Source organism: Neoarius graeffei, chromosome 16 (genome assembly GCF_027579695.1).
Source record: "Neoarius graeffei isolate fNeoGra1 chromosome 16, fNeoGra1.pri, whole genome shotgun sequence".
Lineage (NCBI taxonomy): Eukaryota > Metazoa > Chordata > Actinopteri > Siluriformes > Ariidae > Neoarius > Neoarius graeffei.
In genome coordinates this window covers 43134810-43161499 of record NC_083584.1, presented here as the reverse complement: position 1 = coordinate 43161499, position 26690 = coordinate 43134810, and the positions used below count along the sequence as shown (strand labels likewise).

Below are 26690 nucleotides of genomic sequence, written 5' to 3'. Positions count from 1 at the left end.
CACTGTTGCCTCACAGCAAGAAGGTTCTGGGTTTGAGCCCAGTGGCCGACAGGGGCCTTTCTGTTACCCCTTTTCCACCAAATCAGTTCCAGGGCTTGTCATTTTAAGCCAGTGCTGGTGCTGGTTCACAACTCGTTCAACTTGTGAGCCAGCTGAGAACCAGTTTGCTTTTCCATAGCTCGTGGTGCTAAGGGAAGCCACGTCATTACGTCGCTGTATATGTCAGTTACGTCGCTGTATATGTCAGTTACGTCGCTACGTTTGCATAAACCTTGGCGCGAATATCGAAGCAAAAACAACGCGGAAGAAGAAGCAGCAGCAACAACAACAATAATAATAATGGATGACTTCGCGTTTGTACAGCTGATGCTTCTTGTCGCTTAAAAATGGCGATCTTTTGCGGTCTTGTTATTGTTGTTGGTCTTAACAACTCCACCCCCCCGCTGACGTAAGCGGTTCTTTCCTCTGGCCCAGCAGAGAGTTGGTGCTAGCCTGGAACCGGTTTTTCTGGCCCCAGAGCCAGTTCTTTGTCAGTGGAAACAGAAAACCCGGTTCCAAACTAAGCACTGGCCCCGAACCAGCCCTGGAACTGATTTGGTGGAAAAGGGGCATGTGTGGAGTTTGCATGTTCTTCCCGTGTCTGCGTGGGTTTCCCCAACAGTCCAAAGACATGCAGGTTAATATGGTGTGGCCATGGCCTGAGGTTGGACTGAAGTGCCCTTGAGCAAGGCACCTAACCCCTAACTGCTCCTCAGGCACTGCAGCATTGCTGCCCACTGCTCTGGGTATGTGTGTGTGCGCATGCGTGTGTTCAGATGGGTTAAATGCAGAGGAGGAATTGTACATGTGATAAATAACGGCTTCTGATCTTCTCTTGTATTACAAATACACACCACTAGCTGGCAAGCAGATCACGTGACCTGGAAGACTCGGCGCGTCAACCTCACGTCCGGTGACGTCAGAAGAACGCGCCGATGTGCTGAAGTTTTGCTGTGTAATTTCTTAGTGTGTCCATTCAGTACCGGTGTAGATAAATTTAATAGTTTATTTTCATTTTGCAAGATGGAATATTTGATTGGTATTCAGGGTCCGGACTTTGTCTTGGTTGCGGCTGATAATGTAGCCGCCAGCAGCATCATCAAAATGAAACAAGGTAAAGATTTGACAACTCATGAGCATTAGCTTAGCTTAGCTTAGCTTAGCTTAGCTTAACCTAGCCTAGCCAGGCATCTTCGTTGTGTTGTTAGAGGGGTGCTAGCAATTAGCTTAGACACGCTATTATTCGATTAGTTAATAGTTTCGGGGTTTATTCTGGGATTAATATAGTTAGTCGTCCTGTATGTATAACCCTTATTTACAACTACATCATAATGATACAAGTTGCTGCAGTTTTTTTTAAATTTATTTAAATTAGTCTATGCCAGTCAGGATTAGCGGGTAAGCTAGGCACTTTTGTGAGCAGACCAGATTTCTTGCAGCAGAGAGTTCATCAACTATCACTGATAAGAGCATATCTTAACTAATATATATATATATATATATATATATATATATATATATTCGATTTACAGTTTTATTTGGTCTTGTTGCTGTAGATAGTTGTGAGATTGAGGAGCTAGTCTGAGATGAGTAGGCGAAATCCGTGATGAAAATGAAAGTGAAACTTTGTTCGCTTGTTCGTCCTCATTAACCAGTTAACACTTTATTCATTAATAACGTTATTAATTCAGAAATTTTAAGCACATGCAAAGATACTTTCAAAATAATGAAATTAAATGTTTCTGCCTTAAAAAAAACAACAAAAACACATTTCTGCATAAACATGACTTAAATCAGATTTTGCCTGGATTCCTAAAAGTAGACAACCAGAACCTACACTACCGTTCAAAAGTTTGGGGTCACTTTGAAATGTCCTTATTTTTGAAAGAAAAGCACTGTTCTTTTCAATGAAGATCACTTTAAACTCATCAGAAATCCACTCTATACATTGCTAATGTGGTAAATGACTATTCTAGCTGCAAATGTGTGGTTTTTGGTGCAATATCTCCATAGGTGTATAGAGGCCCATTTCCAGCAACTCTCACTCCAGTGTTCTAATGGTACAGTGTGTTTGCTCATTGCCTCAGAAGGCTAATGGATGATTAGAAAACCCTTGTACAATCATGTTAGCACAGCTGAAAACAGTTGAGCTCTTTAGAGAAGCTATAAAACTGACCTTCCTTTGAGCAGGTTGAGTTTCTGGAGCGTCACATTTGTGGGGTCGATTAAATGCTCAAAATGGCCAGAAAAATGTCTTGACTATATTTTCTATTCATTTTACAACTTATGGTGGGAAATAAAAGTGTGACTTTTCATGGAAAACACAAAATTGTCTGGGTGACCCCAAACTTTTGAACGGTAGTGTATTTAAACAAATCAGACAAAAAATATTATACTTGGTCATTTATTTATTGAGGAAAATGATCCGATGATATATATCAGTGAGTGGCAAAAGTATGTGAACCTCTAGGATTAGCAGTTAATTTGAAGGTGAAATTAGAGTCAGGTGTTTTTACCAAATGGGCTCTATCAGTGTCTGATCTTCACAATCCACACTTGTTGAAGTGTCATTGCATGAGCAAAGGAGATTTCTGAGGGCCTCAGAAAATGAGTTGTTGATGTGCATCAGGCTGGAAAGGTTACAGAACCATCTCTAAGCGTTTGGACTCCACCAATCCACAGTCAGACAGGTGGAGGAAATTCAAGATCACTGTTACCCTCCTCAGGAGTGGTCGACCAGCAAAGATAACTCCAAGAGCAAGGCGTGTAATAGTCCACGAAGTCACAAACGAGCCCAGGGTATCATGAATCCACAATCAGGAGAATGCTGAACAACACTGGTGTACATGGCAAGATTGCAAGGGGAAAACTACTGCTCTCCAAGAAGAGCACTGCTGCCTGTCTACAGCTAAAGATCGCATGGACAAGCCGGAAGGCTATTGGAAAAATTTTGTGGATGGATGAGACCTAAAGAGAACTTTTTGGTTTAAATGAGAAGTGTTATGTTTGATGGAAGGAAATCACTGTATTTTAGCGTGAGAACCTTATCCCATCTGTGAAACATGGTGGTGGTGGTATCATGGTTTGAGCCTGTGGCTTTCCATCATTGATGGAACAATGAATTCTGAATTATACCAGCGAATTGTAAAGGAAAATGTCAGGACATCTGTCTGTGAACTGAATCTCAAGAGAAAGTGGGTCATGCAGCAAGACAACAACCTAAGAATGGTTAAAGAAGAATAAACTTAATGTTTTTGATTGGCCTAGACAAAGTCCTGAACTTAATCCAATAGAAATGGTGTGTGAGCAGTTCATGTGAAGAACCCACCATCATTCCAGAGATGAAGCTGTTCTGCACAAATGAATGGGCTAAAATTCTTCCAAGCTAATGTGCAAGACTCATCAAGAGTTGCTGGAAATGTTTAGTTGCAGTTATTGCTGCACAAGGAGGTCACATCAGATACTGAAGGCAATGATTCATATCTAATTACACGGTTGTGCGAAGATTATGAAGTTTACCTTTGAGTGGTAACTGTATATATCGCAAATGAGTGAAGTGAACGAGTGATATATTTTTCAACACGAGAAGATAAACTTCATATCTTTGTGCCTTCGTGTAATGTTCTTTTATATTATATGGACACATCCACAGGAAAAAAACAAAACAAAAAACAGGTTAATCAAAAGAATTTTAATTTTGAACTGGTTCACCATTTTGACAGTGTGCATCTAGTCAGCGGAAAAACACTGGGAGTGACGTCATGAGAGTGAAATATTGGAAATTATTATACACATGGGACACTTTTTCGATGGAATAAAAAATATGTATTCTATTCCCTTCTAGCGGGTTTCATTCATTTGGTTTGATAGCATGCAATATTGTTAGCATATCGATTATCCTACGTGTATTACGTCACTCTACCCAATGGGGAATGAGCATTGAATATGGTTTGATATTGCATAGTTGTCAAGACAACATGATGTCACACATCAGAGCTGATGCGAATATTCAGTGAGAGAGTTTTCTGCTACATATATACAGAAGCATTTCTTTGCTCACCTGCGGTGCTTGCGGTAAACTATCGCAGTGAATTGAAAATGCCTTATAATACATATTACATATAAAACTTCTGCATTAGTGAGCGACTATGATAATTTGTAAACAAACATGGCCACCAAGTTTGCATCGTTAAATACGGAAGATTTTGAGAGAATTTTGAAAGAGAAAGACACGTTGAACACCTGAAAGGAATGTGTATAATAATAATAATAATAATAATAATAGTCTCATCTCATTATCTGTAGCCGCTTTATCCTGTTCTACAGGGTTGCAGGCAAGCTGGAGCCTATCCCAGCTGACTACGGGCGAAAGGCGGGGTACACCCTGGACAAGTCACCAGGTCATCACAGGGCTGACACATAGACACAGACAACCATTCACACCTACAGTCAATTTAGAGTCACCAGTTAACCTAGCCTGCATGTCTTTGGACTGTGAGGGAAACCGGAGCACCCGGAGGAAACCCACGCGGACACGGGGAGAACATGCAAACTCCGCACAGAAAGGCCCTCGCCGGCCACGGGGCTCGAACCCGGACCTTCTTGCTGTGAGGCGACAGCGCTAACCACTACACCACCGTGCCGCCCCTTAATAATAATAATAATATTGGCTGGCTTTTTTTCATGGTATATCATGTATATTACATTCAGCTAGCATGATACTGAACGAGCTGAAGAGCAGTTTAATATCATGCTAGCTGAATGGAATATATCTGATATATCACTCAACACCAGCCAATATTATTTAAATATGTCACTCAGATCTGTGATGTATTTCGTATGAAAAATGCAAGTTTTTCAGCATGAGAAGATAAACATATCTTCAAGCCAACTTGTGGTTTTCTTTTTATTATATTGACACATTCACAAACAAAAAGTACCAAAATTTATCAAAACAATTCATCGATTTCCTCATGAGTGACACATTGAGAACTATTTCACATTTGTAGTTCCCGATGTTCCGGCTGTAGCTCGTGTCCATATTAATATGAATGAATGAATGTGCAACCCCATCCCTGAGGTCAGTGTGATACACATCTCAATGCATAGCCAATGATCCAATACATATCCGATACATCTGAAGCAACTGCTAATGCGATCTGATTCACCCCTCTCATGATTGTGTGATTCGACACTGCAATTCAGTGCAATACAACGTGATGTAAAAGAATATGGTGCTGTGCAGTTCAGTATGGTAGCTCTTCCTCCTTCCTGATAATCTGTGACTCGTGACTGGCCTGGACATGCCTCCAACTCGCTCGAGACTTGGCCACGAGACTTGATCAGAATTGGCCACTTGTGGCAGTGGAGATGAGTGTGCTGTTTCAGAAATTATTGGTCACGTTCTTAAATAATAAAGGCATTGTGTCTCTATGAATAATTATATATTAATAAATTGAAGTTAGACCTGACATGAAATGTGCTTATTTCAGACTACGACAAAATGTTCAAACTGAGTGAGAAAATCCTGTTGCTGTGTGTCGGGGAGGCTGGAGATACAGTACAGTTCGCAGAATACATTCAGAAAAATGTCCAGCTCTACAAAATGAGAAATGGTACGTACTGTTGTGTTCCCACATACTTACATAAACAACTTTGTGTTCTTGTTTCTCCTGTTTTACATGTAATAAATTGCTAACTGAATGACTGCCAAGGGCCGTGAGAGTCACCTGGATAGCTCACCTTGTATGAATGTATGTCGAGACCTTAAACAAAGTTAGAAAGTGACTATATAACATACAGTGGTGCTTGAAAGTTTGTGAACCCTTTAGAATTTTCTATATTTCTGCATAAATATGACCTAAAACATCATCGGATTTTCACACAAGTCCTAAAGGTAGATAAAGAGAACCCAGTTAAACAAATGAGACAAAAATATTATACTTGGTCATTTATGTGTTGAGGAAAATGATCCAATATTACATGTCTGTGAGTGGCAAAAGTATGTGAACCTCTAGGATTAGCAGTTAATTTGAAGGTGAAATTAGAGTCAGGTGTTTTCAGTCAATGGGATGACAATCAGGTGTGAGTGGGCACCCTGTTTTATTTAAAGAACAGGGATCTATCAAAGTCTGATCTTCACAACACATGTTTGTGGAAGTGTATCATGGCACGAACAAAGGAGATTTCTGAGGACCTCAGAAAAAGTGTTACTGATGCTCATCAGGCTGGAAAACGTTACAAAACCATCTCTCAAGAGTTTGGACTCCACCAATCCACAGTCAGACAGATTGTGTACAAATGGAGGAAACTCAAGACCATTGTTACCCTCCCCAGGAGTGGTCGACCAACAAAGATCACTCCAAGAGCAAGGCGTGTAATAGTCGGCAAGGTCACAAAGGACCCCAGGGTAACTTCTAAGCAACTGAAGGCCTCTCTCACATTGGCTAATGTTAATGTTCATGAGTCCACCATCAGGAAAACACTGAACAACAATGGTGTGCATGGCAGGGCTGCAAGGAGAAAGCCACTGCTCTCCAAAAAGAACATTGCTGCTTGTCTACAGTCTGCTAAAGATCATGTGGACAAGCCAGAAGGCTATTGGACAAATGTTTTGTGGACGGATGAGACCAAAATCGAACTTTTTGGTTTAAATGAGAAGTGTTATGTTTGGAGAAAGGAAAACACTGCATTGCAGCATAAGAACCTTATCCCATCTGTGAAACATGGTGGTGGTAGTATCATGGTTTGGGCCTGTTTTGCTGCATCTGGGCCAGGATGGCTTGCCATCATTGATGGAACAATGAATTCTGAATTATACCAGCAAATTCTAAAGGAAAATGTCAGGACATCTGTCCATGAACTGAATCTCAAGAGAAGGTGGGTCATGCAGCAAGACAACGGCCCTAAGCACACAAGTCGTTCTGCCAAAGAATGGTTAATGAAGAATAAAGTTAATGTTTTGGAATGGCCAAGTCAAAGTCCTGACCTTAATCCAATTGAAATGTTGTGGAAGGACCTGAAGTGAGTAGTTCATGTGAGGAAACCCACCAACATCCCAGAGTTGAAGCTGTTCTGTACGGAGGAATGGGCTAAAATTCCTCCAAGCCGGTGTACAGGACTGATCAACAGTTACCGGAAACGTTTAGTTGCAGTTATCACTGCACAAGGGGGTCACACCAGATACTGAAAGCAAAGGTTCACATACTTTTGCCACTCACAGATATGTAATATTGGATCATTTTCTTCAATAAATAAATGACCAAGTATAATATTTTTGTCTCATTTGTTTAACTGGGTTCTCTTTCTCTACTTTTAGGACTTGTGTGAAAATCCGATGATGTTTTAGGTCATATTTATGCAGAAATATAGAAAATTCTAAAGGGTTCACAAACTTTCAAGCACCACTGTAGTATTTGATGCAAGTTCCATTGTAGAACAGCCATCATTGCCTGGCCGTTTCTCACAGATGTCCTGGTCAGTGTTGAGTCTGAATGGCAGGGACTCCTAGCGATTATGCCTCAGTTATATACACTAGATGGCCAAAAGTATATGGGCACATAACCATCACTCCCATACTGTAGGAGGTTCTTTCCCGAACTGTTGCCGCAAAGTTTGAAGTACAGAAGTATTTAGAATGTCTTTGTATGCTGGAGTATTACAATTTCCCTCCACTGTAACTAAGAGACCCAAACATGTTCCAGCATCACAAAGCCCCTGTGCACAAATCAAGCTCCATGAAGATATGGCTTGAGCAGGTTGGAGTGGAAGAAATTAAGTGGCCTGTCTAGGTCTCTTACCTCAACCCCGCTGAACACCTTTGAGATGAACTGGAATACCAACTTCATGTTTTTGTTGAACACCAGTACCCAACCTCTTGTGCTGTTGTGGCTGAACGAGTTCAAGTCCCCACAGCGATGCTCTAAAATACAGTACAGCGGAAAGCCTTCGCAGAAGAGTGGAGGCCATTATAAAAGCAAAGGGGGGGGGACTGATAAAAATATTTGTCTGGATGCTTGAAACTGGAGCAGGCTGTTCTGATTGCTACTTGTTTTGGTTTGTTAAATCCTTGAGATTTCTCTTCGCTCGCACATTCTGCTCTCTGCTTAATGAAGGTTACTTTGACCAGTAATGTCTTTCTTCTTTTCATAAGATTACGATCCTGATGGGTGATGTAATGGTACATAATGTCTCTCTTCTTTCATACAGTAGTGTAGTCTAAATCAGTGATGTAATGCTTCATCACCCATTTACATTATACATAGAAAACTTGGCTTTGTCAATCACATCATAATCGTCATCCAAGCACATAGCTACAACACACTCTTGAATGCGAATATATAGACTCATGTTTGTTCTATAATAAACTGAGAAACATCTCTGAACAGCTGTGTCTGTGTCAGTGACTGTTTGCTCGCTCTCAGATCGATCCGTGAGGCAGAATCTCTGAGGCGGCAGGCAGAGGTCTACATTCCTAGATCATACTTTGTCAATTCGACCTCCTTCAGTACAGACAGAGAAAAAAAACTAACTGCAACAAAATCTGTATTAATTTATTGGAATATTATGTTCGATAAGCAGGTGTCCACATAATTTTGATTTTATATATATTCAGTGTTCGAAATACCCGTCTGCAGTCTGCATTTCGCAGAATGATTTTCAAGATTGCAGAAGAAAAATTAAACAACCTGCAATTTTGCAGAATGAAAAAATCAGGCTCAGGATTCAATGGTTCTCAATTTAGCAAACTAGCGGCGCTGTAAATAAACTGAAACCTGCGCCGCGCGAACCTGACGGCGTTTTCCAGGTCAAAGTTGAGCAATGTTTACGTAATACCGACGACAACCAAATAAGGGCAGTTGCCATTTTCCGATGTAAGATTTCGTCACTTTTAATACCCGCCGGGAGGACCTGACAACTACCTCGGCAGTGTTCGGCAGTTTCCGCCATGCATCTCCCAGAATTCAATGCAGCACAACAAACATGGCTCCCAAGAAGAGGATTGTTTCTTCAGGGCAAGAGTCCGACAAAAACGCCAAGAAAACAAGGACGATTTTGTCGTATCTCGGCAAAACCAGCAGCCAGCGTGACTCTAACAACAGCGACAGATCGCGCGTCTGCGAGGGGGACAAAAATGAAGACGGTCGCTGTTATAGTATTGTTGAATCATGCAAAATTTATACTGATATTATATCCCTTTTGAAGACAGCAACAGTATTTTACCTTTATTCATAGATACTTTTGAATATTTTGTTTTCTCATACCAAGCTACACTAAGGCCAAAAAAAAAAAAAAAGTGTTTCCGGTAACCCGACCGATCGAGAATTTCCGCCTCGAAATTGCCGACCGTAAAGTTTTTATTACAAATTTCCCTCGATATTTTAGTGTAAGCGGCGTTAGTTTGTCATAATTTTTCGTTTCAACGCATTCAAGTTGTGAAAGAAACGATAAAAAGTAAAATGTTTCGCCACTTCTATCAGCCCTCCTGCATAAACATGGAAGCGCACTTGTATACTGAAGGAGGAAGGCAAAACTGAGCCGAGGCGCCATTTTGAATCCTCATTCAAGGCTGTAATGCAAATTGCTTCCTCTTCAGTATACAAGTGCACTTCCATGGCAGGGAAAAACACTACATTTTGCCGCCTATGTAGTCCCCTATTTATACAAATAGGAGTCATTCAGGATTCAGCCATGTTTTTGCTCGACCCAAGTTCTGCAGTAGGCTAGGCTAGGCCGTCTGCTTTTAATGGAAGTAGCCTAGCCTAGGACGTTATTTTCACGTTATTTCTTGATAAGGTGTTTTCACGTTATTACATGAAAATATCATGAAATAACGTGATAATTTCGTATCATGAAATTACGTGATGTTATGTTATTACATGATAAATATATTGTAAAAACATGATAACTTTGTTAACAATATCTTTTCACGTAATTACTTGATTCTAAGCCAATTTTTTTTTGAGTGTGGCAGCAATACGCTTCCGTAGATCATAACTCGAACTCTTGCGATATTTTTTTTTTATTCGTTTAAAGATTTAAAACACTTTTATTTTATGATGATGTGTGGTATAAAGGATTCTGTGCCAAAATACTATTTTGTAAGATGTTTACTTGTGTTAATTTTTTCGAACAAAATAAAAAAAAATTAAGAAAAAAAAAACTTTTTCCTACCTACCGACCTTATTTTAGTATTTCATGTTACCTGAAACACACTATCTTTTTTTTTTTTTTTGGCCTAATACATGTTTTGTGTGCATGTTCTATTTTTTTTTTTTACTAGTGCTGTCTTGCCTGTGGTGCAGACTAGCACAAAGTAAAACAGTTGCCCTGTAAGACAAAGCTCATAGGTTCAGTTCTGTAGCTCTCAGTTCTGCCATGATTAGTTTGTACCCAGTTCTCTGTTGTTAGTTTAGAGCAGTGAAGCCCCTGCAGTCGTTCTCAGTTCAGTTCATGACCTTGCACTTTAGAAGCCAGGCAAACACAATGAACCCAAACGTCTTTCCATTTGCCAGTTGGGTTTTATTCCTTAATGGCATCAATTCTTTGCATCATCGTAAGATGTAACAGAGTGTAGAACTGAAACCTTGCTTTCCATTTAAAACTACAGGTTGCAGATGCGAACACTGTGAATGAAGTACATTTTGGGTAACAATCTATTGTTCAAGCTAGAAACTTAAATCTTGACAAAATGTAACATGACGTGTAACCTGAAAATGAATGTTTTGTTTCTTGAAGAACAGCTGTGTTCTATTTTTTATTGTGGTGATCCCTTTATTAGTATGTTGTGTGGAAGGATAATGTGTGGGTGTGATAACTAGTACATTTATGAATTAGTTGGTACACTTCAAGTTGTAGTAGCCCGTAGTGTCAGGGCGAGGGGGATGAAAGACCTGTGGAGGTATCATGGAATGATAACTTTGCTGCAGAGAAGGATCTGTGAAGACTGAAATTAAAATAGAGCGAGAGAATAAAGAATTACAGTAATGCTATGAGTTGTAAAGCTAGATATGATGTAAATATAAGTTGAGAAGGGTGTAGTATGGAGGCTTGTGCATTTGCAGAAAATATTTCCAAATTGCAGAACAAAATTTTGACATTCTGCAATATTGCAGAACACTGGAAAAAAGTATTTCGACCGCTGTATATACTGTTTGTAACTAGTGTTTAAAGTCACCTCACCTAACCACTAGCAGTGTTGAAATTCCTGGATAACATTTATCACAATGTCATTCAGAACCTATCACCATTAGGCCAGATTAGAAAAAGGGTCAGAGATGATTGATACTGAGTGATGCCCAGGCTGCAACAGACTTCTTACACTACGTTCAGACTGCAACCTGAAACGACCCATATCCGATTTGTTGTGAAATCCGATTTTTTTGTTAGGCCGTTCACATTACCAATTATATGAGACTCGTATGCGATCTCCAATATGAACGGAAAACGACCCAAAAGTGTCCCGCATGCGCAAATTGACACGTAATAAGCACATCTACGTAATACGTAAACAAAAAAAAAAGCGCACTCTTCAAGTTTGCAAGTAAAGCATGGAGATGAGGCGAGACCTGGCGATGTGGTTTTTGCGGCGGCGGCGGAACTCCCACAATAATCTGATTAATGTGGGCAGCAGACTAATGAGACCAAAGGTGTCAAATTACTGGAAATTTCCAGAACAATCTTATAATCTTGTAATACAGGATGATTTAACATCCAGGTCCCTACCAAATCCACCGTTAGCTTGATCAATTCTATAAAAGTCTATTTAAATTCTGAAAACTGTACAAATGTTGTTGTTTTCCACCAAAGAGGCGGGATTAGCCAACGCAGAATAGTGACGTTTGTCTCTTGTTGATGACGTGTAGGTCGCATGAATGCGACCTGTCCGGTCAGACTGCAGTCGCATGTGAAAATAACGGATATGCATCGGAATTAGGACCACATATCCAAGCGGCCTGGGTCGCGTGTGAAAAAATCGGATCTGTGTCGTTCAGATTGTCAATAACAAATCGGATACAGGTTGCATATGGGCAAAAAAATCGGATTTGGGTCGTTTCAGGGTGCAGTCTGAACGTAGTCATGGAGACTTTATGGAGCAGCACATGTATAAGTAATGCCACTGAGGAGGAGGAGGCGCTGTTTGTAGAGTGGCATGTCATAGTAGGGGCTGGACACCAGCCTGCCTATAGTCTGAGGTCACAACATCTCTGTTCACGTCTTCCATCAGTGTCACGTGAACATTTGAGATCTTGATCAAGTTGCTGCCATTTGGTCCAGATAGTGCCACAGGGTGCGAACTGGGCATAAGGAACATTCAACAGGTTCTCCTTCAAGGATCGGGTTGAAGTCAATCAGTCGTTTATGTTTAGTTGATGGGACTCTGAGCAGAAACTCTGGCTCACTCTGGAGCCATCCAACCACCACTTTTTACCAAAGTGATTGCAAGTAATGAGGTAGTGTTCAGGAAGAGGGGACAGTGGAGGAAACCTGTATTCAGCGCTTGTGTGTTTTTAGCAAGCTGGCTGACGTAGTAGGCCAGTTGTGAGCAGTGTGCCAGTAAAATTTAGCCACAGGCCTGTTGGTTGGCTTGATGTCAAAGCAGCAGTAAGCTTGAGTGGAGTATTGGTCCAGAACATAGCAAGCTCAACTGTTGCCAGTGGCAATATATCGAGGGAGATCAGTGAGTCCAACCAACTTTACAGGCTCCGTGGGAGAGAGTACAGTTTGGCTCATGACACACAAGCCCACAGGCAGCCAGACTGAGAGATGACGGGTGAGCGCCTCACTGACCAACAGAACGGTTTATTACTAACTCATGGAGAGTGTAGGAGTGATGGATAACTTGCTAATGGTGAATTCAAGCAAGTTGAATAAAGTTTCAGATGGCTTCATAAGGTATAAAATACACTCACGTTGCCATGAAAAGATGGACTTTAGAGGACAGGTTACCTGTAAGTGTGCACAAGGTCTGACAGTGAACAAGCCAAGAAAAGGAAACGGAACAATGGCCATATTACAGCATGCGAACATACACGTGCCTGTGACTCTCCCTGCCCTGGTGATTAGTTGTGGTGAAATAGAACGGTAGTATAAATGTACCATCTTTGATGTGGCTTCACATTCTCAGTTGACTTTAATAATTTGTAAACCTCCTCAAAAGTGAAAATTTCCTGAGAATTTAAAGTGTTAGATCGTTGTGTCGTTATTTAATGGCTGTACAGACTGTTTGTTTTTTGTAAGTGTTGTCCTCTGTATACAGGCATACGCAAGTGTTGAAACCAGTCTGTGTCTTTTAGGATATGAACTCAGTCCGACGGCTGCTGCGAACTTCACCAGGAAGAACCTAGCAGATTACCTGCGCAGTCGGGTGTGTATATAAGCTTCTGTACAGTTTTGTTTCTACCACTTATATCCATACTGAGAAAAGACAAATCGAAACTTGCTTAAAAACTAATAATTCTATCAAAAAACATTTAAAATGTGCAGAAATGGCACACCCAAAATAACAATTGTTGTACCTTATTAAGAATAAGGCCATGTTTGCACCTTGTGTTAACGTGTTTTTGGTGATTTTGGATCACCTTTGGATTTCACTTGATCGCATGAAAAGCCAATGGCCCTTTTCCACTACCCTTTTTCAGCTCACTTCAGCCCGACACGGCTCGCGTTTCGACTACCTCAGAGCAGCACGACTCAGCACCCAAAACTCGCCCGGTTTTAGAGTAGGGCTGAAGCGAGCCAAACCGAGCCGAGTGGGGCTAGGGGCGTGAGGAGACACTCCCCTGTGCACTGATTGGTGAGGAGGAGTGTCCTCACATGCCCACACACGCCCCGCGAGCACGCTGGGATCTGTAAACGCTGTAAACCCGGAAGAAGAAGAATTACGAGAATTTCTGAAGCCTTATGCGCCTCGCCTCATCTATACACTCTTGCCAGTATCTGTTGGCGTTGTCGGTGACAACAAGCCACAGCACCAAGACCAGCAACACTAACGACTCCATGTCCTCCATGTTTATTGTTTACTATTCGGGTCGTGAGACTACCGCTTAAAAGGTCACTGATGTCACTGTTTGCGCCGCCTAACGACATCACGTGACGTCCACCCACTTTCGCTAACTCCACCCAATGTGTCCACCCACTTCCAGCCAGCACGGTTCAGTGCGGTTGTAGTCGAAATGCAACTCCAACAGCCCCACTCAGCTCGACTCAGCCCAACTCAGCACGGCACGGCTCAGCCCAACTCGGCCGCGTTGGTAGTGGAAAAGCGGCATAAGTGTCAGGACACCTAGTGTGCACTGTGATAGATTACATCGAAGTTCATAGAACCACAAGTATTCGTCCCATCAGATACTGTCCTGTGCAAAAGTCTTCGGCACATGTAAAGAAATACTGTAGACTAAAAATGGCTTGAAAAATAATTAAATTAAATGTTTCAACGTTAAATAAATATAGGTGAAAGTCTTCCGGATTTACCCGGAAATCCGGATATTTGACAAAACTCTTGAAAATCTCCGGTTTTCCGAATGGAGAAATTTATTTTTTGGATTTTTCACGTTCCGTTTCATAGAAATTCGGTTGTGCGATCGTGCGGCTTGTTTACGTTCGGCGACAGGGTGCCGTCATTTTTGTAGTCTCGCAATGCTTGCTGGTGTGTACGAGACCTTGTATGCTTATATACATACCTCATGTCATGTGAACGAGATTTTATTGCGATAGGAAATGAAAGAGGAAAAGGCACTGCCAAATCCAGCCTCTCAACCCAAGACAAGACAGTCCGTTCACAGCATAGCAAAAAACATTAAAAAAGCCATTTGGGGAAAGCACAAGAGAAAACAAAACAGCTGTAAGGCTGTGGAACAACCGAAGAAGAAGAGGATCTAGATTTAGTGGTGTCCGTTTCACAGCTGGTTTTCACTTACCCTAGCAGACTGTCTTTTTACAAAACTATGAACTTTGCAGTTCATTCCATGTCACACACATACACACACTCACTCACCCTCTCTCTCACACACACACACACACACACACACACACACACACACACACACACACACATATATATATATATATATATATATATATATATATATATATACAGTTCAAACCAGTTAAGTTTTAGTGCATTATTAATAGTTTGAAATTAATCTAATTAATTTAATTAATCTTTAAAGTGGCATGATAAGAAAATATTCTTTTTGATAATAGTTTGTGTTGAATAAGCTCAATTTTACAAGATAATGTGGCTGATTTATCTTTTCTGTTCTGAATGAGTTTACTGTTACAATAAATATATATCTGATTAATAACTGTTTTGATATTGAATCAAGGGGGCGGCACGGTGGTGTAGTGGTTAGCGCTGTCGCCTCACAGCACGAAAGGTCCGGGTTTGAGCCCCGTGGCCGACAAGGGTCTTTCTGTGTGGAGTTTGCATGTTCTCCCCGTGTCCGCGTGGGTTTCCTCCGGGTGCTCCGGTTTCCCCCACAGTCCAAAGACATGCAGGTTAGGTTAACTGGTGACTCTAAATTGAGCGTAGGTGTGAATGTGAGTGTGAATGGTTGTCTGTGTCTATGTGTCAGCCCTGTGATGACCTGGCGACTTGTCCAGGGTGTACCCCGCCTTTCGCCCGTAGTCAGCTGGGATAGGCTCCAGCTTGCCTGCGACCCTGTAGAACAGGATAAAGCGGCTAGAGATAATGAGATGAGATATTGAATCAGTTCAATTTCATGAAAGTGTGAACTATTTAATATCAGTTGAATTATTATTTTCTAAACATATGCAGTATTGCACATAAGATGTGACAGCATCACTTTATATAAGTTTTGACATCCAATAGTGAAAATTCTGAATTTAGAACAATGCACTTCTGAAAATTACTCATTAACTAGGGGAATTAAATTTGATATTTTTGACATGTTAATCATTAATGTACATGAAAGAAAAAGGCTTAAAAGTTATAACTTGTGAAAATAAGTACTAAAATGCACTAGAATATAGGGTTTTGCGTGTTATGTTATTAAAATTTTTCAGGGGATGTTGCGTGGGGGATGTTGTTGGTGTTTTTTTAAAAAAATAATCTTATATACACACACACACCTGCTCCGGGGGAGGGGGGTATACTGGTTTACCTCTCTCCGTCCGTATTTCCGTCCATCCAAAACACCCTTTTTTTTCAGCAGCCACAAATCATAGCCACTTGGTATCAAACTTCAGCTTGGGGTTCAATACCGTGTGTACCGTTTTCAGGTCTGTCGCACATCAACTTCCTGTTTACTGACTTAATATATTTACGAAACATATAGTGTGGATTTACAAAATTTTTGTAACATTTTTCTCAGCGACTACAAATCACAACTGCGTGATATTTGGTACCGAGCTTCAGGTTGGGGTTCTATACCATGTATACCGTTTTCGGGTCTGTCACACACCGACTTCCTGTTTACTGACTAAATGTATTTACGAAACATATAGGGTGGATTTTGATGCTATTTCAAGAAGCAAAATGCTCTTTCAAAATGACAGTTTGCCAGGATGCTATTTCAAATACCTGCTCTTTACTTACTTGCTTCAGGGTTAATTTGTTAATTTGTTGAAGTCAACATTCATAAGGAGTGTCCTATTCCTTCGATTGCTTGCATTCTGATATAAGTGGGGGGGGGATACATACATAAGTGAGCAGTAGCTCACGACTTGTTAATTTTCTTTTGTTGTAATTGCTGTAAATAATATATTTGGTTTGCTATTCTTCCAGCGCCATTGAAATTTGCAACAGATGTCACAGCTGACTGTAAAACCATAAGGAGTGGTTATAGGTTCATTGACAGTCGCACTAATAGTACTTAAATGTCGAAATGCATCCAATTGAATAAAAAAAAAAATTCTCAAGTTTACATTGTCATTGCTCTGAAGGTGTGATTTGTATTTTGCTTTCCTGCTCCCAGACCGGTGCTCGGTTGTTCACACTGAACTAATCTGTAAATCAAATTCATGCTGGGTTGGCAGCGCTGCGTTATGCACCGCTCGCTGTGACTGAATGAAGACTCGTGTTGACGGTGATTGAAGGCACATGTCAATATGTTGTGTGTCTGCATTGTGAATGCGAGGTGTGATCCAAGCGTTTGTGCTCCTGAGTGTGTGTGTGTGTGTGTGTGTGTGTGTTCGGCAGCATGATCCTACCCATCTCACACAGTCCCTTCCTCTGTGTATGAGTGTTTCTATTTATGTTTCTGTGTGTGTGTATTTGTATGCATGAGTGTGTGTGTGTTCATGCACCCATCTGTATACAGGCCTGTCTACACCCCGGCCCTGTTGTCTTCTGGATTTTGTGTTAATTTGTTAGGAAGAGTAGTTGCTGCTTGTCACAATAGCAGAAGGGAGAAAATAATTACAAAAAACAATTAGGCATTTGTTGCAGGAGGGGCTGCAGAGGGAGAGCGAGCCCGGGGGGGAAGCAGGAGGCCTCAGGGATGTCAGGCCTCATTCCCAAATCAACATGCTTCAGCTGCAGCACATGTAGTGCATGGTTAAAGAAAGGCCTTTACTGGCTGCCTACCAGACTTTCCTCATAGGATTAGTTTTAGCACGCTGGTCTCTCGGGTTGGGTGTGGTGAGGCAGTAAGCGTAGTGAAAAACAATTATAATTTTTATTCCTATTGCACAGATCTTAAATACTTCTTATCCTTACTGTTTTTTTATTTTTAGTGAATTAGGATTTGGTCTTCTTTTTTTTTTTAATTTAAGTTTAACCCTGATTTGCTTATCAGACATTAGAATCAGAATTGGACATATTTCCATATTTAAAGCCATGATAAGAACAATGAGTGCTCTTATTCATACGTACCAGATTTATTCAGGAGTAATCTCTGATTGATTATTGAACATACTTTTCTATCACCTGACTGTAATGAGGTTTGAAAGAAAAGTGTTTTCAGATAGATGTGATGCAGACACACTCTTCATCTTGGTAGCTGCAATTGTACTGTATGGACCGGGCTTTAGGAAAGAAAAAAAAAAAAATCAGGGTCTGCAGGGAACTCCTGGAGTCTACCTGCTCCCTCAGCCACAGAATGAGAGAAGCAATAAAAAGTGGTGTGATGTTGGGTTACATGGATGACCCAGAGATACCGCTTTTAATCTTTCCATGTAAATACTTGCATACTTCTTTTAAAAGAAGGTTTTAATTTTTGGCTCATCCAGCCGTAGGCCAGGCCGGATGAACTTATGCGATCATGTGTCATCCGTCCGTCGTCATCCATCCACAATTTACAAAAATCGCTGCTCTTCCTATAGGATTGAATTGGATTTCGATCAAACTCGCATACAATGTTCCACAGGTGGGTGTACATAAAAGTTTCAAGATGGTGGCGCCACCTGTCATATTTACGATTTTATGGGCGTCTGAAATTTTTGGGTGACTCGTCACGTTAAGCGCTACTCTTCGTAAACTGCTAGGTTGTTTTCACTGAAACTCACCCAGAAGACTCTAAAGACATTCCAACAAGAGTTGTTCATCAGGTGGTGCCAGCTACCATGGATGAGGTTACAGAGGGGTCACGTGCAGTTTCACAGTAATCGCTACTCGTCCTACAGGAGTGATCAAAATCTGACCAAACTCTTATGGAATGTTCCCCAGGTTGGTATGTGTAAAAGTTGTCAAGACGGTGGTGCCACCTGTCGTATTTGACATTTTATGGGCGTTTGAAAACTTTGGGTGACTCGTCACACCAAACACTACTGTCCATAAACTGCTTGGATATTTTCACTGAAACTCACCCAGAAGACTCTAAAGACATATTCCAACAAGAATTGTTCACCAGGTGGCGCCACCTTCCATGGATGCGGCTACATAGGGATCATGTGCAATTTCATGAAAATCGATACTCCTCCTACAGGATTGTTTTGGATTTCAAACTCGCACACAACAACGGTAGCTGGTATGAGCTACAGCCTCATCTCATTATCTCTAGCCGCTTTATCCTGTTCTACAGGGTCGCAGGCAAGCTGGAGCCTATCCCAGCTGACTACGGGCGAAAGGCGGGGTACACCCTGGACAAGTCGCCAGGTCATCACAGGGCTGACACATAGACACAGACAACCATTCACACTCACATTCACACCTACGCTCAATTTAGAGTCACCAGTTAACCTAACCTGCATGTCTTTGGACTGTGGGGGAAACCGGAGCACCCGGAGGAAACCCACGCAGACATGGGGAGAACATGCAAACTCCACACAGAAAGGCCCTCGCTGGCCACGGGGCTCGAACCCGGACCTTCTTGCTGTGAGGCGACAGCGCTAACCACTACACCACCGTGCCGCCCCGCTACAGCCTCAATGAGGCTATTTTTTTATTCATTTCATCTCATTATCTGTAGCCGCTTTATCCTGTTCTACAGGGTCGCAGGCAAGCTGGAGCCTATCCCAGCTGACTACGGGCGAAAGGCGGGGTACACCCTGGACAAGTTGCCAGGTCATCACAGGGCCTATTTTTTTTTTTTTTATTATTACAACCTAATCTCTATCTATGGGCTCAGGCGCATATGGATGTGATTACCATGGGCAGTAAAATATGTGCCTATATAATTTAAAGCTATAAATTACACTGTGACAAAAAAGCTTTTAGAATGAGTCAGGCAGAATGTCATACTAAAACTTTTTAAATAACTTGGCTATCCCTCCCCTTTTTTTTTACCTAATTTAGTCATTTGCCATGTGCTAATTGAGAGCATTATGTAGAGTATTTTATCTAACTTTAAAGGGGTACAAAATATAATATATACGGTTGCTGATGTGACAAAGTAACATATTCTTAAGTATTCTATCAAATTTATGTACTAGAAAACAACGAAATATCTTGGTAATTGTAAATATAATACTTTATACGCTAAACCGCACAAGAGTCGCCATTTTTAAAAGACCGTGACGTCAGCGCTACCCACTGCACTAGCGGAACTCTCCGAAATAGAGGAGATAAGCGTGTAATCATGGCGTCGGGCGCATCAAGTGAAAGCGACAGCTCTGTCGAATCATACGAAGAGATCCCGCAAGACACACTGCAAGCAGGCTATGGCTTAGAAGGGTACCAGTTTGAACCTAGGAGAGGTACTCTCGACTCCGGTGATGAAATAAGAGAAGAAAGCTCGGATGACGGCGAGGATGAGACTGATGCTGACCATGGGCATGGCGAGCGTGGGGCAGAGCGTCTGCGTGCAGCTGACACGGCATGGTGCTCGTGCGGAAAATGTAACGTGGAGTTGCTCACGAGTCCAGCAGAATTTATTTGCTGCAATGAGATAGGCGCCACCCGTGGACTTGCGAAATTGTCGCAAGAGGCAGAAACAGGTATTTCACACGTGCTATTCCCAACCTCAATGAGCCAACACAACTGGGCACATACATACGTCATGAGTGTTACGCAGAGAAAATGAACGTGCATTCTGATTGGATAAAATTAATATCATGGCGGGCTGTTCAAACTGTGGAAATAGTTTGCTCGAGCTACTTTCAAAACACTATAACTTTCCAACCTTAGAACAAAAAACTTTTGTAAGTCTTGAATAAGGTTCATCAATGTGTGTTTTATTGTTATATTTACTCTATATATTGCCCTCTGTTCCCCTTTAAAAAATATATATATATCAGAGCAATTGAGGAACACTAGATCTTGAGTTCATTTAGCTTTGTCCGCAGGGTTTTGTGGTCTGTGATCAGATGAGTACACTGGTAACGCGTTAAAAACAAAAATCCTTCCACTAAAAAAGTAGTCACAATGTTGAAAAGAGGAAATGTATGGATTTGGAAGATAATTCCCAAATATTATTAACTCAGGACTTTGACAAAAAGTTCAGCATTCATTGGTGGAATTCAACAACTGCTCTAAGACATCTTTTATACATGAGTTTTGAGTATACAGATTTCCAAAAATTCTTGTTCAGGTTTGCTTAGAAGACAATAGACAACTGTAAACTTTTCAAATCAGCACCTGAATGACTCCAAGACTGGCTTGGCTTCTTTTGACTTCCAGAAATATTGTGTCCCTAGACAGAAGTCATTACTGGCACCATATTACACGATGTTCTTTGGCTCGGCCACAGTTGAACATGAGAAAAGACGCCAGGACGGAGAAAGAGAAGGTTGCCTTGGGCAGTCTGTGAGAGTGTGGAGGAACGCTGGAACACACCCACACATCTCCACACGCGCGCACACAGGAAAAGGGAGGTGGAAGTGAAACATCTCTATCTTGACTGTCCCCAAGCCATTTTGCTCCAGTATCCATATCAAGATGTATAGCCTAGAGTGCTGTTGGGCATTTGTATGCTTAGGCGCTAATATTTAATGGTCTGTTCTCTTGGGTGAGGTGAGAGAATTGCTGTTGTGCTCAGAACTCAGGTGGAGTATATATGAAACAGGTGTTGAGTTAAGAGAGAATGGATGGAGATAGCACTCCTGGGAGGTCTGTCGTTCCCCTGCCTGGTACTCTTCGACAACCTGGGCTCTAAACCCTCTGTCTACAGGGATGCTTGCATGGAGCACAGCCAAGTTTCTCTAACACTCCCAAACATGCCCTTGAGAGTGTCGGAGCCAAGGCCCAAATCAGACTGCAGGATTCAAGATGATGTGCCGTGAACATCTAGCATCTGAACTCCATTCTAGATGTAGTCTAGGTGGCAGAAAGCCAGCCTCTGTCTCTTCCTGCATCGTGATGAAGTAGGAAGCAGGCGAGGTACTAATCTGTTCGGACACCGGAATGGTTATTTCTTAAAAGTACAGCTTGGAGCGTTGGGAAAGGGAAGTGTAAAGCAGGTGTAAAGGCAAAGAGTTAGGAGATGGCAAAGCAAGTATGAGGCAAAGAGACTAAAGGAAGTTTTAATGAGTTCTGGCGCAGCTCCAGAGTATCGGGGTGAGGGTGGGAGGCTTGGAGATGGGAGAAAGAAAAGGTGCGGAGGCGCTCCGAGCAGCGGGGGTGCTGTCATCCAGCAGATGTCACACTGTCAGTGACACCAACGACCCCCCAGACCGCTTAACACCCCCACCCCACCTGTTCCTTTGCTTTCCCTACCTTGCTTTCTCTCCAATTTTTGGCTTTTTCACACCCTCCCCTCTCTCTGACACTGGTTTTGATGTTGATAATGCTTCTTTATTCCTTCGTTTTGTTTTTTTTTTAAATTTGAGTTTAAGACTGAACTTGTTAATTAAAAACAGTGTTTTAAGATTGTAGTGAGAACATTGGAGCTAATTTTAACAGTGATCTAAGGCACCTCATATGCTTTAATGAGAAAGTCTGTATATATTTGACTCTTTCTTGATGCTAAATTGTTGTTTAAATGATGAACTCTCTCTCTCTCTCTGTGTCTGTCTGTGTTCTCTGTAGACTCCGTACCACGTGAACCTGCTTTTGGCTGGTTATGATGAGACGGACGGGCCTGCCCTGTACTATATGGACTACCTGTCAGCGCTGGCTAAAGCCCCCTTCGCCGCGCACGGATACGGAGCTTTCCTCACCCTGTCCATCATGGACAGATACTACAGGCCAGGTGAAACTCCTCTCTCCTCTGTTGCTGTCTCTTGCCTTGTTACTGCGTATCAAAATACACAAACTGGCCCAAACAAGAACCAAGTAAAAGTGCATCCTATTTTTTGGTGTCAAGAATACTACTGACATCATACAACATAGAAGAGGCCTTTGAATTGAATTTTTTTTTTTAAGCTGTTTGGTTAACCAGCTTACAATTGTGGTTAGACTTTAATATTCAATCATCATGTATCGGAGTGTCATGGCAAGATTGAACTTTCAGTGGTTTCTTTGAACTGATCTCTTTCTGTGGTAGAACAACGTGCATCTTGAATAGGAAAAACAAGAATTTTTTGCACAAGGTTTAAATTATTTTCTAAAATCAATACAGGGTCAAAATTATACATATATGGACAAAAATATACAAATGTTTGGTTAAATGTCCCTTAGCGAGTTTCACCTTTAAAAGACGCTTTTGATCGCCATCAGCAAGCTTGTGGCAGAATTCTGGTTGGATATTTGACCACTCTTCATGGCAGAATTGGTAGAGTTCAGTTAAATTTTTTGGTTTCCTGGTATAGACCTGATTTTTAAGCTCAGTCCACATATTTTTGATAAGGTTGAGGTTAGGACTTTGGGAAGGCCACTCCAAAAGCTTAATGTTAGCCTTCTTTATCCATTCCACAACCAGCTTTGATGTGACTGGGGTCATTGCCATGTTGGAACACCTAACTGTGTCCAAGTTTCAACCGTCTTGCTGATGGTTTGAGGTTATGCTGAAGAATTCTGAACATAACCACCTCCATTATTCCATCCAGTTTGTTTAACCATGCCTAACAGTTGGCAGTGTTTTTGGGGTTGAACACCTCACACTTACTCTAGAAGTCATCAGCTGCAAACTTTAGTCGAGCTTGAATGTGTTGATATTGGAGCAGGGGCTTTTTTCTTCGACGGCAGCCTCTCAGTCCAAGTATGATGCAAAATTCCCTTGACTGTAGATCGTGTTCCAGCAACTTCCAGTTCATGGCAGGCCTATACCTTGGTGGTTCCTGACCATCCAAACCAATTTCCACTCAGCTGAGGGTCTTCCAAACTTTGGCTTCTTCGTGTTCTGCCTGATGGCAGGTCCACTCTGACATCTAGGGAAGAATTACAGTAGTGGTTTCTCATTGCCTTCTACTGCATTATTATGAAGGTTTTCTCCTCTCAACCATTCACACACACATTCACACGTATGGACAACCGCATGTCTTTGGATGGAAGCCCATGCAGACTCCATACAGAAAGGCCCTCGCCGGCCACTGGGCTCGAACCCAGAACCTTCTTGCTGTGAGGCGACAGTGCTGCCCGCAAAGTGGCTACACCTCCCAATAACTTGTACTTGTCAAACAAACCCTTATTTTAGCCTAGAGAAGCTACCAGCTGGAGTCAGTCATGATCACTAACAGGGAGTTAAGAGGCCTTGGCAAGTTAAGACATTTTGGAACTTTCAGCACCACTGAAGTAATAATCTAAGTGGCTGTATGTGTAATTTTGGCCGTTATAATAATTTTATAGACAAATTATTCTGAATGGTGTCATTAGTCCTTCCCACGCCAAGTGGTGCATAGGGCGGCGCCGATCTGCATTTCCGGAGCCCTCAGCCTCTCGCCTATTACATAGCTAGGGTTACAGTGGGGGGCTAGTCCGCTGGTAACTGCGAGAGTTTGACTCCCCACTCACATCTGTATTGCAGTGTGCCTTGCCAGACAGCAGTAAGTACCATTTTTATGATGGTCTTTGGTATGACCCGACCGTGAGCCGAACTCACAATCTCCCAATCAAGAGGTGGATATGCTAACCACTAGGCCACTCGCCGGTGAAATGCTGTCATTTATAGACAACAAAAGTCTTTGTGTAGCCTCTTACGATTAGAAATGAAAATCAGAAACCATTAGTCGTTGTGCTGGCTCAGCTTTGAAAAATAACACATTTCCTCATCTCATCTCATTATCTGTAGCCGCTTTATCCTGTTCTACAGGGTCGCAGGCAAGCTGGAGCCTATCCCAGCTGACTACGGGCGAAAGGCGGGGTACACCCTGGACAAGTCGCCAGGTCATCACAGGGCTGACACATAGACACAGACAACCATTCACACTCACATTCACACCTACGGTCAATTTAGGCCCTGTCCACACGGCAACGGATTCAGGTGAATCTGATAAAATTGTTTATCATTTCGGCCTGGCGTCCACACGGCACCGGCGTTTTGGGTGCCCCAAAATGAAATCTTTTGAGAACGGGTTCCAGAGTGAAAAAATCTGGCAACGGCGCCGTTGCGAAGTCGTCTGGATGAGTAGAACGGATTTATTTACGATGACGTCACAACCACATGACTGTCAGTGCTTCACGCCGGGTAGAAGTGTAACGAACTCGATGCGAGTTGTCAAGAAATCCTATAACTTGGTTCATGAAATGCGCTTACAAAATATTTTAACTGTGAATATTTATTGTGTAATGGTGCAAAGTGAGAGAGAGAGAGAGAGAGAGAATAGCCCTTAGGGCAGAGTCTTTAGTCCAAACACTGCGGAAGCAGTACCAAACCGCGCACCGCCCGTGCGCTTTCCAAAAACAAAAACAATCCCGCCAGCAAACATAGGAAAAAAAAAGGAGCTATCTCACCTCTTCAGATGTTGGTTTAAGTCCGACAATACATTCCTCAAAAAGGGCGTAGAAGAACAAAGTAATCCATCAACGTGTAGCATTCAATTTATTCCGGACCATTAAAGAATTCTGGAGGATATCAGAATGTTGGCGTACCGGCTTCCATCTACCCCTGTTCATTCCTCTCTCTCTCCATCTACCCCCATTCATTCCTCTTTCCGCATCTTTCGTTTTACGCTACTGATTAATAATCAAAACTTTATGTGGCTGATGCTACAGAAGAAGGGGTTTATGCGCATGCGTCTACTTCTATTGTTCTGGTGTCTCCGATGGGACCGTCTTACAACGCACGTAGAGGTGTGGCATGTGTATTGCATCGTTTTCAGCAAGCGTTGCGTTGCCATATGGACCTGAAATTTTACTGATCCGTTGCCCATGTGGACGCGATATTTAAAAAAAAAAAATCTCGTTGCCGTTGTCGTGTGGATGTAGCCTTAGAGTCACCAGTTAACCTAACCTGCATGTCTTTGGACTGTGGGGGAAACCGGAGCACCCGGAGGAAACCCACGCGGACATGGGGAGAACATGCAAACTCCACACAGAAAGGCCCTCGCCGGCCACAGGGCTCAAACCCGGACCTTCTTGCTGTGAGGCGACAGCGCTAACCACTACACCACCGTGCCGCCCACACGTTTCCTGAGGTTGAGAAATAAAATGGCACTAATGAGCCAAACTGCTCTGTGTTGTTTCTTCGGTGTCCAAGTTTGTGTTGTTATTCAACACTGTGATTTGGTATACACACACAACGAGCAACAAACAATGCTCTCAGTGCCGTTAGTACCAGTTTTAACCAGGTACCAACACTTATACCAGTTGTAACTTTCTGTAGACCAGAGGTCTAGTACCAAAGTGTCGCTACTATTTTTGGGGGACAAAATTTAGGGGTCCTCAAATTGAATTATTTGGGAACTAAACATCCTCATTACTCTGTGTGCAGATCTGACGCGTGATGAAGCACTCGACCTTCTGAAGAAGTGTATAGAAGAGGTAAGCTCGCTCGCTCGCTCGCTCGCTCATTCACACTGTCCCCTCTGCCACTTCTCATTTCCACCATCATTCATGTCGGCGTTCTCTTGTACCTCTATTTCTGATGGTGTGAATGGCAACTCGAGCTAATGAAGTGAAATTGAGTTCTCTATAACGCTTAAATCATTTAAGCCATTTTTCAGTGTTAATTGCCTTTTCCCTTCCCATGCACTAATGTGTGATGATTATTTATTTATTTAATTCTGCCTCTGTTTCATAGCTCGGCAAGCGCTTCATCCTGAACTTGCCCTCTTTCACCGTTCGTTTGATCGATAAGGATGGCATTCATGACCTGGAGAAGCTTCCTGTGGAGGCAAAGTGACGGTCTGCTGTGGCGTCTTTACATCATTACCCTTTTGTACTGCATATCTCATATGTCCTTTATGTTTAAATAAAACTTCAGGCCTGTTAAGTA

The 26690-nt window shown here is 42.1% G+C and overlaps 1 protein-coding gene across 1 annotated transcript; it reads left to right on the top strand.

Annotated features, from left to right (window-relative positions):
• The first annotated feature begins 942 nt into the window (after positions 1–942).
• Positions 943–26690, top strand: psmb2 (proteasome 20S subunit beta 2). The gene is made up of 6 exons (XM_060942105.1): positions 943–1153; positions 5532–5654; positions 13335–13405; positions 22406–22568; positions 26187–26236; positions 26496–26690. Exons 1-6 carry the CDS (start codon positions 1063–1065, stop codon positions 26595–26597), a joined length of 600 nt encoding a protein of 199 aa, XP_060798088.1. The 5' UTR covers positions 943–1062; the 3' UTR covers positions 26598–26690.

What these genes read in the sequence shown, in the direction of transcription:
- psmb2 (XM_060942105.1), top strand. Translation starts at nt 1,063, where the DNA reads ATGGAATATTTGATTGGTATTCAGGGTCCGGACTTTGTCTTGGTTGCG. An exon ending in CAGATTACCTGCGCAGTCGG is followed by an intron (nt 13,406 to 22,405) that starts GTGTGTATATAA and finishes TGTTCTCTGTAG; the next exon opens with ACTCCGTACCACGTGAACCT. An exon ending in TGAAGAAGTGTATAGAAGAG is followed by an intron (nt 26,237 to 26,495) that starts GTAAGCTCGCTC and finishes TCTGTTTCATAG; the next exon opens with CTCGGCAAGCGCTTCATCCT.